Here is a 14448-nt window from a genome sequence, read left to right as displayed (position 1 = left end):
TGGAATTTCTCACATTTCTGCATAAAATCCCCATCAAATGTGTTCTGATCTTTGTCAAAACCACACAGATGAAAAAACTGTCTGCTTTAACTATAACCACCCAAACATTAGCCACGTTTACATGCTGACTTTTATTCATACCGATTCAAATCATTCCGAATGGAAATTTCACATCAGCTGTTTACATGTCACTTCATCTATTCCGATCCAGCGTTTACATGTGACTGCCTTTATTCCGAAAGGACGTTTGACAACTGCCGTCTGACATGCGCAGATTAATCAAAACAAAGCGTCACGTTGCAAAACATGGAGATCGATCGTCAGATCAGCTGCTGTTTTAACTTTTCGAGTGGAAACAAAACTTCAGAATGATACGCCGTTCATTTAAAAAGTTGTGTGGGTGCGCTGTGCGTGTGCTTGGAAGCCATGTTGCAAGTGACGTTACTTACGTCACCGAGTGACGTCACCACGTCAGTACGGAGCATGCGCAGAAAGAACGCAACCAGACACCATTCCGCTTCCCTGTTTACATGATATAATTTTACTTCTAATCGGTTTGGGAAAAGGAATATTCCACCCCTGTGAATCGGAATGAAATTCCATTCGGTTTGGGCCTGTTCATTCCGAATGAGGCGTTTATATGGAACACATTTATTCGGTTTGAACAAATATTCCGATTGTAATTGGAATATTTGGCTCCATGTAAACGTGGCAACTGACAGGTATTCATATTTTAATGAAGAAAGTGCAAAACAATTACAGAACGGGGAAAAATAAGTAAGTAAACCATCACATTCAATATTTTGTGGCCCCCCTCTGGCAGCAATAACTTCAACCAGACGCTTCCTGTAGCTGCAGATCAGTCTGGCCTATCAATCAGGACTAATCTTGGCCCATTCTTCTTGACAAAACTGCTGTAGTTTAGTCAGATTCCTGGGATGTCAGCATGAATCGCTGTCATTAGGTCATGCCACAGCATCTCAATGGGGTGCAAGTCTGGACTTTGACTTGGCCACTCCAGTGTATTTTGTTCTTCTGAAACCATTCTGATTTACTTCTGTGTTTTGGATCATTGTCTTGTTGCACCATCCATCCTCTGTTTAGCTTCAACTGTGTGACAGACGGCCTCATGTTTTCTTGCAAAACATCCTGATAAACCTTTGAATTCATTCTTCCATCAATGATTGCAAGTTGTCCAGGCCCAGAGGCAGAAAAACAGCCCCAAATCATGATGCTTCCTCCACCACGCTTCACGGTGGGTATGAGGTGTTGATGTTGGTGAGGTGTTCCATTTTTCCTCCACATATGACGTTGTGTGTTACTCCCAAATAATTCAACTTTGGTTTCATTGCTCCACAAAATATTTTGCCAAAGATTGTGTGGAGTGTCCAAGTGCTTTTTTGCGAACATTAAACGAGCAACAAGTTTTTTTAGACAGCAGTGGCTTCTTCCGTGGAGCCCTCCCATGAACTCCATTCTTGGCCGTAGTTTTACATATAGTTGATGTGTGCAGAGATATTGGACTGTGCTAGTGATTTCTGTAGGTGTTAATAGACACTCTAGGTTTTTTTTTTTTTTTTTACCTCTGTGTATCCTGCACTGAACTGTTGTTGTCATCTTTGGTGGACGGCCACTCCTTGGAAGAGAAGGAACAGTGCCAAACTCTATCAATTTGTCAAAAACCTCTCTGACTGTCAAATGATTAACATCCAGACTTTTAGAGATGGTTTTGTATCCTTTCCCAGCTTTATACAAATCAAAAATCCTTGATCTTCAGACAGCTCTTTTGACCGAGCCATGATCAGACAATGCTTCTCCTCAAGACAATTCTTACAAGGTGTGGGTTTTATAGTGGGCAGGGCAGCTTTAAACCACTCATAGGGCACACACCTGACTTATGGTAAATTGTTAGGTAAAAATTGGTTTCAGTTGCTCCTTAAGTCTCCTTAAGCAGAGCCCCCCCCCCCCCCATCTGTTATTGTTTGCATGCTATCCTCATTAAAATATGAAAACCTATACACTTTTGGGTTGTTTAGTTAAAGTAGACACAGTTTTTACATCTGTGTGATTTTGAGAAAGATCAGATCACATTTGATGGTGACTTTATGCAGAAATGTGAGAAATTCCAAAAGGTTCAGATACTTTTTCATACCACTGGACTTTGTATCCCAAAACGTTATCGATAAACTCCTGCCAAGAATCGATATATCGTTTTTAAAAGGTGTCAATGATTTTTAAAAATATATATTTTTTTAAGTAACCAATAAGTTGTTTATTTACCTGTTTATTAGTTGTTTTGTAGAACGATTTCCTGACCTATGTATTGATAATCGTTGTATCGCCGATTCGCCATATCGTGAGATCATCGTTTTCGTGAGCTTTGTATCACAAATTGTATCATATCGTGAGGTACCAAGAGGTTCCTACCCCATAGTTCGTACATTTTTTTCCATTAGCCTCAATACAGCAATGCTATCATTTTAAGATGTTTAATATAGATGTGTTTCTTTATTTTGTATTTCTTAACTTTAATTATACGGCATGTTGATGACCAACAAACATCTGTGAAAGAAACTGGGGTTTCATATGGAATCAACATGCATTTTGCCAAGTGAATGCAGCACATGCTTAACATGAAGTGACCCATAAATGCCTCAAAACCAACAGGAAATGACTGAAAAGCAACAGCAAATGCCCTGAGAAGACCCCAAAATCAAATTAATTGGTTTCCATTGACTGTCATAGATGTCCAATCTGTTTGAAGTGGGAGGGATGGCAGCGCCAGCCTCCCACTTCAAATGGAATGGACGTCTACGGGTGATAAACTCATTTCAATTCACAGCATGTGTTTATTATTTGTATTGTAGAAGGATTTCCTGACCCATGTATCATGAGAATCATTATCGTGAGCCTTGTATCGCAAATTGTGACGGACCCAGAGGTTTCCACCCCTACTCAAGAGTTCAAAGAAACTGATTTTTATAGCCGTCTGTTTCGAATCTTTGCTTTTTTTCCTCAGCAAACAATGCTGACTTCTTGATAGTTGAACTTTCACATCTTTTTTTTTTTAACTTTTATAGTCGCTGCAAACACCTTTAGCCTTGTGTTTCCGCTTGATTAAAGCCGCGGCATCACAATCTTGGACAAATCAGCTGACGGTTAAAGCATTGGTGTTTTTGCCTCCTGCACAAGCAGACAGAGACCAAAAACATGCAGTGTTCAGTGTCGATTACATGATAAAGCACAAGGAAAAGCTTGTTCTGAAACTCTTTGGGCCTCGGAGGTGCTCCGACTACGTAACCAAGAAAAAGCTGTGTTAATCAATCATTTAGAACGTTTCGCTGAAAGGAGAACAGAGCTTTCTATTTTCATGAGAAACACAGACGAACTCAGCTGACGGAGAAGATTTTCATTTAAATCGACTAATCACAATGTAAATGTCAGTGGCAAGCATTGCGAAAATTGGTACATGGCAGAAAGCCCAGCTAAACAAAACTCACATGCCTTTCTTTCAATATGCAGCTAAGAGCCCTGATTTCGGCAAGTCACATGCTCCTAAAGAGGCAGAGAACAAGTGCAGGACCTTAAGCCTGGAAAATATCATGATCAATCACAACTGATTCAATTACCAAATACATGACTAAAGAAGCAGTCTCTCCATCACATGTCGTGGTTGGACAAAATTGCTCAATTGAATAAATAATCAAATAAATCAATTATTTAGCTTATGATTTGACCTTTCCAATTGAATGGACACAGCTTAAACAGGCATGACATTCATTTATGCGACGCTGATGTTGAATGATCATTGCTAGCCCTTCCAGTACAAATGTATTGGACGTCTATCAACGTGAAGCGAAAAGTACGGGAAAAATTCAGAATCAAATGGTTGCAGTTCTTTACGGATTTGTTCCAATACAATGGAGTCAGTTTACGGAGCAGCTCCAAGTTCCTTGGACCACAAAAGACTGCTTTTGTCCTACACAACAATAGCACAAGCATGTCTATTTCGACAAAAGGTGTCAAAGTGGTTTTATATTATGCTTCTTGCTAGGTTTTTCTTCTCAATCTTGCAAAAAATAATCCATAAGATTTAATTATTTTCACTTTTAAGTCATCAGACAACACAAAAATATCCCTCAATTAAATTTATACAATTCTGAGATATGTGGCCTGGCTCCATCCTGCACAGATTTGACTATAAAATTAATTCAGAACTGTGCTAACATGCCTGCCAAAGTGCCTAATCGTCAACCAATCGCACATCTAATAAATTCAATAAATAAAATACGTAAAATAGCGCTAATAATTGCGTGTCCTCGTACAAAAAAACGTGGTAGAAACAACGCATCATATCTCGTTGATGCAAATTGAACGCTGGACTTATGCATTGACATGACACGAAAGCGAGGTAAAAAAAAAAAAAAACTAGCATGCGTCAATTTATGCCGCCGAAAGACACTGTTTAATTCAGAACATATGACATATACACCTAATACGTGTCATTGAATCTAAACTGGACTAACGACAAGCGGCTAACCTGATATTAGCACAGCTTTTAGCACGGCCTGTGCTTACTTCCGCCACACACGGCTAGCTAACACTGCCGTCGAGCTAAGCGACAAGTCGGGGCAAACTCATTCGCGTACAGCAAATACTCACTCAAGTATTACAAGACGATGGCTAGTCCGGACGCAATCATTTCTCTGACGGTTTTCTGTTGGTGGAGAACTCCGAATTCCTCTGTTTGGGAGATATGAAGCTTTGTAAACAGTCGCGGGGAAGTCTAGATGTGCGGGGAGCCCAGCTGACTAGTCACGTGACTAGGGTGCTGACACAGGAGGACTGCAGGTGTACATAACTTCATACTAATGATCTTTTTTATCTTTTTTTTTGTATCAAATCGAAATTGTACATACTTCCTTAATATTTTCAACACTGCGGCGCCGTATTATTACCGGTAATCATATGGCGGAAGACATAGACAAGACTGAAAAAGCAGTTTCTGTTCTTGCACTCCTCTTGAAAAGAAACTGCTATATTTTAAGCCAAAACAACTGTTGTGTTTGATAGAGCAATATGTCTATATACTGCCATAGCAAATTCATGGCGCATTAAGCCCCTGAACTATTTTTAATTTGCCATTTTTACCCTGGAACCCCCGTTTACAGACGTCGCGCGACCGTTTTTGTTTCAACCCAATCATGAAAACAAGGTAGGCTAAGTAATAATATTTATTATTCAAAATGTCTGTCATTTTTAGCTTACAATCATTAATTGATCTCTAATATTTTGTTAAAAAAAAAAAGACCTTAAAAAATTATTCCCTCGCATATTTTAAACTTATAAACTAATTACGTCACAATGTAAAAAATGGCGTCTGCAAAAAAGTCACAGAAATGTACCTCATAACTATCGCAATTTTTTTTTGTTTTTTTTTTTTTGTTACTGTCGCATTTTCCCCAATATGTTAGATGATAAATAATCGATTCGAACAAAGAAAAATGAAAAAAAAAAAAAAAAATTTAAAATGGTAAATATATGAAAATCTCGACCACTCCTTGATGTCTGCGATTTCTGCATTGCGACCTTTGTTATATTACCATGTTTCACGCATAAAATCCCCCAAAAATCAAGCTGTGGCCATTCACAGCTATGTCTTGACACTCAGTGATACATGCACCATGGAGTTTTTGGATCGAAACAAGGTAAGTACGCGATAATATCTCGTTAAAGTCATGGTGTCTTTAATTCTACTTTCGCGTGCTCTCATCTCCAGATAGGGTTTTGCTATTTAAAAAACTTTTAAAAAAAAGAAATTTTTTTTTAAAAGCCATCCTGTCCAAAATTTTTCTTCCTCCAGAAAATTGAGACTTTAAACTTTCCAAATATGTACCATACATGCATATCGGACAATTTTGAAATTTGGCCAAATTGGGGGTCTCAGAGCGGAACTTCAAGTCACCTGAGTGTTTTCCGCCATATACAAAACTGCACAGAGGAGTATAGAAACAATAGGTATCTATATTTTTTTTCTTTAAACTTTATTTACAGCAAGTACACATATGGCGGAAAACACAAACAAGGCTGACAAAGCAGTTTCTGCGCTTTCACCCCTCTTTAAAATAAACTCCTGTATTTTAAGCCAAAAGAACTGTTGTGTTTGATAGAACAATGTGTCAATATGCTCCCATAACAAATTCATTGCGCATTAAGTCCCTGAACTATTTTTAATTTGTCCGTTTTACCCTGGAAACTCCTGTTTAAAGACGTCACGCAACCGCGTTTCAACCTAGCCATAAAAAGAAGTAATTATATTTATTATTCAAAATGTCATTTTTAGCTTAGAATCATTAATTGATGCCTAATATTAAAAAAAAACTTAAATTATTCACTCGCATATTTTAAACTCAAATTACGTCACAATGAAAAAATTAGCGCCTGTAAAAAAGTCACAGATATATATCTCATAACTATCGCTTAATTGTATTTTTTTCGTTACTGTCGCATTTTCCCCAATAATTTAGATGATAAATAATCGATCCAAACAAACTAAAAAAAAAATAAAACCTTTAAAAGGGTAAATATATGAAAATACAAATCTCGACCACTCCTTGGTGTCTGCGATTTCTGCATCGCAACTCTTGTTATATTACCATGTTTCACATGTAAAATCCCCCCAAAATCAGACTTTGGCCATTCAGAGCTATGTCTTGACACTCGGCGATACGTGCTACATGGAGTTTTTGGATCAAAAAGAGGTAAGTACGTGATAATATCTCATTAAAATCATGACGTTTTTAATTATGCTCTCACCTCCAGTAAGGGTTTTGCTGTTTAAAATTTTTTTTCTTTTAAATTTCCTCCTGTTCAAAATTGTTCTTCCCCCAGAAAATTGAGATTTTAAGCTTTCCAGTGATGTAGCACACATGCATATTGGACACTTTTGAAATTTGGCCAAATTCTGGGTCTCAGAAAAATGGGTCTCAGAGCGGAACTTCGAGTCACCTGAGAGTTTTCCGCCATATAGGGATGTCTCCCCATGTCTGTGTGTTAAATTTTCACTAGCACCCCCACACACACACACACAACGGACAATCGTCTTGAGGGGCCTGCAAAAGTATGGAGGGGCCCGCGAATAATTCGCGAATAGTCTACTAGCAGCTCCTCTTCTTGGACGATCCACTCGAGGGGCCCGTTTATGGTCATCGCACCCGGGCGCTGTTAACAGTTGTTCCGCCACTGCTTCATTTACTTTATTTTTATATATAAAAAAAATATATATTTTGAACTTGTTTTGCACTCACTCCTTTGTTCTTTTCTCCTTTAAAACAACAGTAGGTAACTTTTTAACCTTTATAAAATATTTTAACAGTATTTGTGATAATATGTCGACTGACAACTAGTTGAAATACATCTTTTATATCTTGAGGGGTCTGTATTACTTTTACCGGCACTAATTAACTTTGAGGAGGGTGGCAAGAACCCTGCCAGGGTGCCACACACACACAAAAAAAAACCTACAAATGTGCGGACTGCTTTACAACATACTTCACTTCCTCCTGTCCCCATTCATTATAAAGATGGAAGTCAATGCGAACGCTTTCGCACAAACTCTGCAAAGATGGCAGAGCAACAAAAGAGACAAAAAGTTTTGTCTGAGGAGGAAAAAAAGAGGCTACCAGGATATACAGAATTAACATTGGCCGGCTTTCACTTGCTGGCGGGATGTCCCCACTCAACTGAATTCGTCAGGGCTGATGATGGGTGGGGTGGTATGGTTAGCCACAGTAAGCCACACGGTTGCTAAACATTATATGCTATTGTTTAGCCACAACTGACTTCATCACTTTATTACTATTCATCCCTTACACAGCTGCTGGAATTGATTTTACGACACAGCCTGGGTGTGCGCTGGTCTTCATGGGAAACGCTGTCTTCCTTCAGGCAAAACATTACCACGTTTGTCCACCAGCGTCGCTAAAATCGACCAAAACTGAAAAGCTACTTGCCTGGTACACCAGACTCAACGCTGTTCCAGCTATTGAGTCTGGCCACCATTCCCACGGATACAATTTCCAGGGCGGAGCAAGCCACAGCAAACAGACAGCGGAGTGGACCAATCAGCGACGGGCAGACGTGACGTTATTAACTGACGACGGAAGCACGAGGGACTTGCGCGCGGAAGTAGACATACGAAGAGAGCGGAGTTTATTCAACATGGCTAGCGCGAGACAGACTATAGTCAATGACTCGTGTCGATGTGTTTTTGGTAATTTAAAACAGAATTTTCCGCGGATTGGAACATGTTCTCGGTTATCCCGTTGACCATCTGTGTTGTGGAGACGACTTTCGACGCGCAAGAGTGACGTTGCTCGTGAAGAACACGTCACGTAAATAAACGAATCTGATTTGTCGATTGATTTTGTACCTGCTCGAAAAGGCCGTTAATGGGATGGTTCCCAGACTATTTCTGTCAGTGTTTGAAAAATACAGGGAGAATAGTTTGGCAGAGCCAGGCAAAAAAGCTACCAACTGTTTTAACAAATTCAATTGTACATTGAATTTTTGGTTAAAAAAATCTGATCATTTTAGGTCAAATCACCCATCCCAAATACTTCATCATATCACATTTGCGTTATTTCAACTGCAGTACAATGTTGAACAAATAGGTACTGTAAAAATAATCTCTAAAAATGGTTACTTTAAAAAAAGGTAACATTTTTATTTGGGGAAATAAAAAGATCTGAATACACAAATGAAACGTGATTAAAAACTGACATTTGGAATGTATTATTTTAATTGAAAAATTATGGCACTCCATCCGTAAATATTGTTGTGTTTATCAAATATGGATCGTAATCTCACAGTAGATTAAACACAATATGTCTGCTTTTATCAATATTTCTTATTTAACTGCCTTACATTGTGCATAACTCAAAAGCCATATACACATTAGTGGCTCTATTTTACTGCTTAATGTTCATCAGGACAGCATTATGAATTCGTAATCACCACCATTTCTGCAAAATGAGCTTTTGACGAACACTTTCAACACAAGACAAACACTCAACATTGCTAATGTTAGGGAAAAAAGCGCCGCGTTATTAAAGAAACAACTGTGTATGCGTGCGTATTGATTGCCACATTCGCCCTTGCCGACACTGGCCATTATCACTGTTATTATCGCTAATAATATTGATGACGAGGCTTTCGTGGCCCTCTTTCTGGAAAGTATTGCCATGGAAACATCTGCTCTGTAATTATACGGCAAAGAAACGAGGCATCAATGTTGCAGTTTAACCATTTCGGTTCAGTATACGAGAAGTGAAGAAAAAAATTGAAATACATATTCATAACCGTAAATATATGTAAATATGTTATGAAAACCAAAGATGCTAATTTACACACAAATGAATACAAAAATGGGACTCAATAATGCTAAATGATTGCTACAACAGTAATAACGGTTTAAACATATTCAGTGCTATTAACGGCGTCAATGGCAATTGAAGATTAGCATTCACAGCCAGTCTTTCCAGTATAAGTTAATTGGACATCAATCGTCGTCAGTGGTACCCAACGAGTTCATTTTGAGTCACTTCCATGTAATTTTAATATATTTAATTTCCAGGTTACTTCCTGTTGATTCTGTGCCACTTCCTGTTGGTTTCGGGGCAATTTTGGGTCACTTTGTTTTGAACTCTTTGGCTGCCTTTGACGGTGCTAGACGTCCAATCCATTTTGACTAGGAGGGGGTGATTGAATAAATGTAACTGCTAATGCTAAATGATTGCTATGGTTGGTTTAAACATTCAATCATTCGGTGCCGAGACTGAATGAGTTAAAGGGGAAGTTCAAAATTTTTTACATTAGGCTTAATTTTCGAGTTAGCCGAGTTTTATCGGTGGAGTCGGTTTCAACAAATTCCGTGCAATTTGTTGTTTGTTTGTTGCAAGGCTCGGGAGTGGCTAAGCTAGCGCAAGAGTCAAGACAATGGTGTTTGCCAATTGAAAACAACATACAGTATGCACGCATGAGAATCACCGATAACCCATTCAATCAACGGTGTTGGCCATGTTTTTAGGATAACGTATTAAAACTTACTATTGCATGCCAATTGTAGTATGAACAACAACATTTGTTATCCAGCAGCTCTGCAGGGAACAGGCTGTCGAGGCAAGCAGGGCGGAGTGTAATCACAATTTTTTTTTTTCACCGCTGATTTTATGGGTGGGAACAAAAGGGACTCCCCATCTCCCAAATCAACACACTGAACAGTTTACTCTTTGACCACGAGGGCGCTTCGTTTGAAGTTAGAGCTGTTAATATCATTTTTTTTATTAGTTTGCTGGCAAGCACCATTGACTCGCGCTAACTTAGCCACTCACCAGTAGTGGGATGTAACGAAGTACATTTTTATGTATCTGTACTCTACTTGCGTACAAATATAAAGTGGTACTTTTTACTTTTACTTCACTACATTTTACTGTACGAATCTGTACTTTTTACTCCACTACTTTTCAAATTCACACCTGCGTTACACGTTACTTTTGTTTGTGTGTTTTTTTCTCTCTGGGAATTGATAGTTTCGTTTTCATGCCTCTGGCACAATCGATAAACCCCGTGCAACTATACCGTAATTGAACATTAGAGGCAGCAACATGAGTACAAGCAAGTTTAGGCAGGTGAACAAGATATTGACCAATAAAAAAATAACAGTGAGAGCAGCTCGCCTTCAGATGGGTGCTATACACTTTTGTACAGTAGGTGGGGGTGCACCTGACAGTTGCTTGCAATCTGCCATTAAGTTAATTTTTGAGTTTTTTTTTTTTTTTTTTCTGTTTACAGTCCAGTCAACCTGATTGCTTGTTTTTTCATTTTTGCACAGTTTTAAATAAAATTCAGCTGTCAATGAATTTTCTGGTTCTTTGAATACTGCCTCAGATCTGTGTATATACAGTAATTTTCGGACTTTTAGGCGCACTATAAGCTGACTATAAGCTGCCACCCACCAAATTTGACATGAAAACGGCATTTGTGAATTCTATAAGCCTCAGCTGTCCTCACTGTATAATGGGATATTTAAACCAAAACATATTAACCGGTAAGACTTTATATGACAGCTGCATCGTAAGATGTCATGAGACCAAATGAACCACCATGAAGCTTCAAGAAGCCTAATTTGTCCATTGCTGTTCCCTTGTAGGAACCTCTGTTGCCACCTGCTGTAAGCACTTTTGTCGTCCAAAATGCCTCCTAGCATGCATTGCAGCGCTACAGTCGTAAATAACAATCAAAATTCATGTTTTGTGTTAATTATTTCTTCAGTTACTGTTCCAGTGGTTTCATTAATTGCTAGTTATGGCATTTGGTAACACTGTTTCTGACAGTGGCGCCATCAGACTCTCATAAGACCATCATAATTATGTTATGACACTGCCATGAGCATTAATGAATACTTATGAAAGATGTCATTTTGTGTCATCTGGAAATTTATCTCACTTTTGAATGGATGTAAAAGATCCGAGCTGGACATAAATGGTGTTAGTGACATACTGTATTGGCCCGAATATAAGACTGTTTTTTGCGGTCTAGACATTATACCCATCCACGACGCTAGATGGCGCCAGATATTATTGAAGCAATGTTCTGTCATGACAGATCTCAGCTACTCTCAAGTTTAACCACTTTGCATTATTTTATTGCAATGTTTTTCCTTATTCAGATTTGTTTCAAGACTAAAGTTAGTTAGACTTCACTTTGATGGTTAATGCAGTTATTGCAATTTTGTTGTTTTATCACAATAGATTGGTATATTTACATTTCATAAACCAGAAGCCATTCATTTACTAATGTGATTGCACTTTAGTTTACATATTTGAATGTTCAGATATTAAGATTTGAATGAGGCAAAATAACATGCTTTTTCTCTCAAATATATTGTTATAATCATTTGTTTCAGATGTACTGTATTTTCTGTATAAAAAATGATTTGGTGTTCAAAAAGTCTTATCAAACTTGAGTCTTGAAAAAGAGGGGGTCGTCTTATAATCAGGGCCGTATTATATTCGGGCCAATACGGTAGTTTTCCAGGTGACACTTAATAACATCTGTCATAAGCATTCATTAATGCCCACGATAGTGTCATGTCATAAATATGACGGTCTTATGGCAATCTTATGATGCCGCTGTCAAATAAAGGGTTACTTATTAACCCAATAAATCAACAACTAAGCCGCACTGGACTATAAGCCGCAGGATTCAAAATGAGCACTTGTAGTTTTGCATTAAAAGAAAATACTTTTATTCTTTATTTGTCATTTTTAAAGCAAGTACCATTATACTTGAGTAATTTTGTTTCTTCGATACTTGTACTTTTACTTAAGTAATATTTTGCCCCTGTAACTATACTTTTACTACTATACTACATTGTACTATACTTAAGTAAAAAAAAAAAAAAAGTGAGTACTTCACCCAACCAAGGCCACTTTGGAGCCCCGCAACTAACAAATAACTAACATACTGCGCGGAATTTGTTGAAACCAACTCCACCGACTAATTAAACCTCCGCTAACTCTAAAATTAAGCCTAATATCAGAAATTCGGAACTTTCCCTTTGGAAAGTCCAAACAAAGGTGAGAAATGAAGGAAAAATTCACGTTATGGCTTGAGATTATCGATTGAGTCCAATGCAACAAAGTTATCATCTTCTTCCTTCATTGTTGGAATGGTTTGAGTGCTAATGTCGAACCCTTTCAACGTAATTCCATTCAAGTCGAGTTTTTTCTCCTCGTTCATTTCTTCCTCGTCAAATTTGACCTCCTCTTCCACTTTAAGTTCCTCAATTCTTTTAAGATGCTGGTTCTCTTGTCTGTGTTTGAAGATCTGACTGCAGCACTGCTCATGGCGTCGAGCACTGACCAGGTATTGGCTGTTGAAGAAGCTGCGGATGATGTGTTTGGGCAAGTCCAGCTGAGCCGACAAGGTGTGGATGGCCTCTTCGTCAGGGTTGAGGCCCACGTCTTGGATGAAGCTCTGGAGAATACCCAAAGCTTCGTGGGATACTTCCAATCCCATTTGTTGGACTTCACCGGTGGCCCACTCTACTTGGAACTTCTCTGTGAGTTTTTCATCCTTTACGCTTTCTCTACCTTCAGTTTCTTCATTCCACTCCACGTCGAAACAGGCATTTTCTCCTTCAGCTGAGTCCTCGCCATTGCGGCTGCTCCCGCCTTGAACGCTGACCCTCAAAAGCCCCCAGTTGCTGCCGGTCTCTAGCTCGGCGGGGGATGCGGCGCACGGTTGCCGTGGAGACGAATGAGGGCCTGCTTCTGGGTGTAAAGGTTGGTGGGCTTGGAGGTGGTGTTGCTGAGACAGCAGAGCGGTGCGTTGATACTAGAAATGACGAGTAAAGTCAAGGGTTGGTTAATTTTTAAAACATTGAGAGATTTAAGAGGGATTTAAAAAAAAAAAACTGAATTGAGATAAACTGTAAAACTAAAACATTTGAAACAAAGAAAATTACACATCCTGTGTTACAAAATACACGTCCCACTTTTTTGTTATCAAAAACTTGTTAGCGTAATGCTAATATAGAGTACACAATGAAAAAAGCCACTGAGACTTCGAACAAAAATTTGTGTTGCAGTCGTACCTTAAAGCAACACTAGGTAACTTTTCAACCTTTACAAATTATTTTTATCACATTTGTGATGATATGTCGACTGACAACTAGTTGACTGACACCTCTTTTAAATCATGAGGGGTCTATATCGGAGAGACAGCGAGAAGCAAAAGTGGTATTTTCCATGTGGCAAAATGGATTTTGCCATGTGGCATTTATTTTTTTGCCATGTGGCAAAATGGATTTTGCCATGTGGCATTTTTTTTGGTATGTAGCAAATGGGATTTTGGTATGTGGCATTTTTTTGGTATGTGACAAAAGTGATTTTGGTATGTGGCATTATTATATATTTTTTTTGTATAAGGCATTTTTTTATTTTGTATCTGGCAAATTTTGCAGGCTATGCACGTTCATGCCATTGACGGCTATGAACGTCCAAATTTTCCATTCATTTGAAATGGCAGAAAAACATGTGTGGCTGTGATTTTTGACGATACACTTACCATTACAGCGCACTGACATTTAACTGGCACCCAAGTCAGGCTATGTCATTGACGGCTATGAATGTCCAAATTCTCCATTCAAATGGAATGACAGAAAAAACATGTGGTTGTGATTTTTTTACCATACACTTTACATTACAGCGCATTGTCAATCAACTGGCACCCAAGTAAGGCTATGCCACTCTAAGCCACACGGTTGCTAACCATCATATGCTATTGTTTAGCCATTACTGGATTAATTACCTTATTCCTATTCATTCACATTAATCCATCTACAGGTGACCGGGAGATTGATTTTTGATTGATTGATGATTTTAC

General features: G+C 38.5%; 2 protein-coding genes across 4 annotated transcripts in view; both read right to left on the bottom strand.

Annotated features, from left to right (window-relative positions):
* The window catches only part of tbc1d5 (TBC1 domain family, member 5), a 42624-nt gene extending 37783 nt beyond the window's left edge, over positions 1-4841 (bottom strand). The window contains exon 1 of one of the 2 annotated variants that reach the window (XM_057827982.1): positions 4663-4841. The gene's annotated coding sequence lies outside the window, so the exon portion shown is untranslated. The remainder of the gene's footprint in view (positions 1-4662) is intronic. The other variant, XM_057827981.1, reaches the window with a different exon arrangement.
* Positions 4842-8163: 3322 nt separating this feature from the next.
* The window catches only part of satb1a (SATB homeobox 1a), a 28772-nt gene continuing 22487 nt past the window's right edge, over positions 8164-14448 (bottom strand). For both annotated transcript variants that reach the window (XM_057828486.1, XM_057828487.1), the window contains exon 10: positions 8164-13398. In XM_057828486.1, the coding sequence (XP_057684469.1) occupies positions 12664-13398 (735 nt within the window). In that variant the 3' untranslated portion in view covers positions 8164-12663. The remainder of the gene's footprint in view (positions 13399-14448) is intronic.

Source organism: Corythoichthys intestinalis, chromosome 22 (genome assembly GCF_030265065.1).
Source record: "Corythoichthys intestinalis isolate RoL2023-P3 chromosome 22, ASM3026506v1, whole genome shotgun sequence".
Classification (NCBI taxonomy): domain Eukaryota; kingdom Metazoa; phylum Chordata; class Actinopteri; order Syngnathiformes; family Syngnathidae; genus Corythoichthys; species Corythoichthys intestinalis.
The sequence above is the reverse complement of the archived record's forward strand: the minus strand, read 5'-3'. Positions and strand labels throughout refer to the sequence as shown.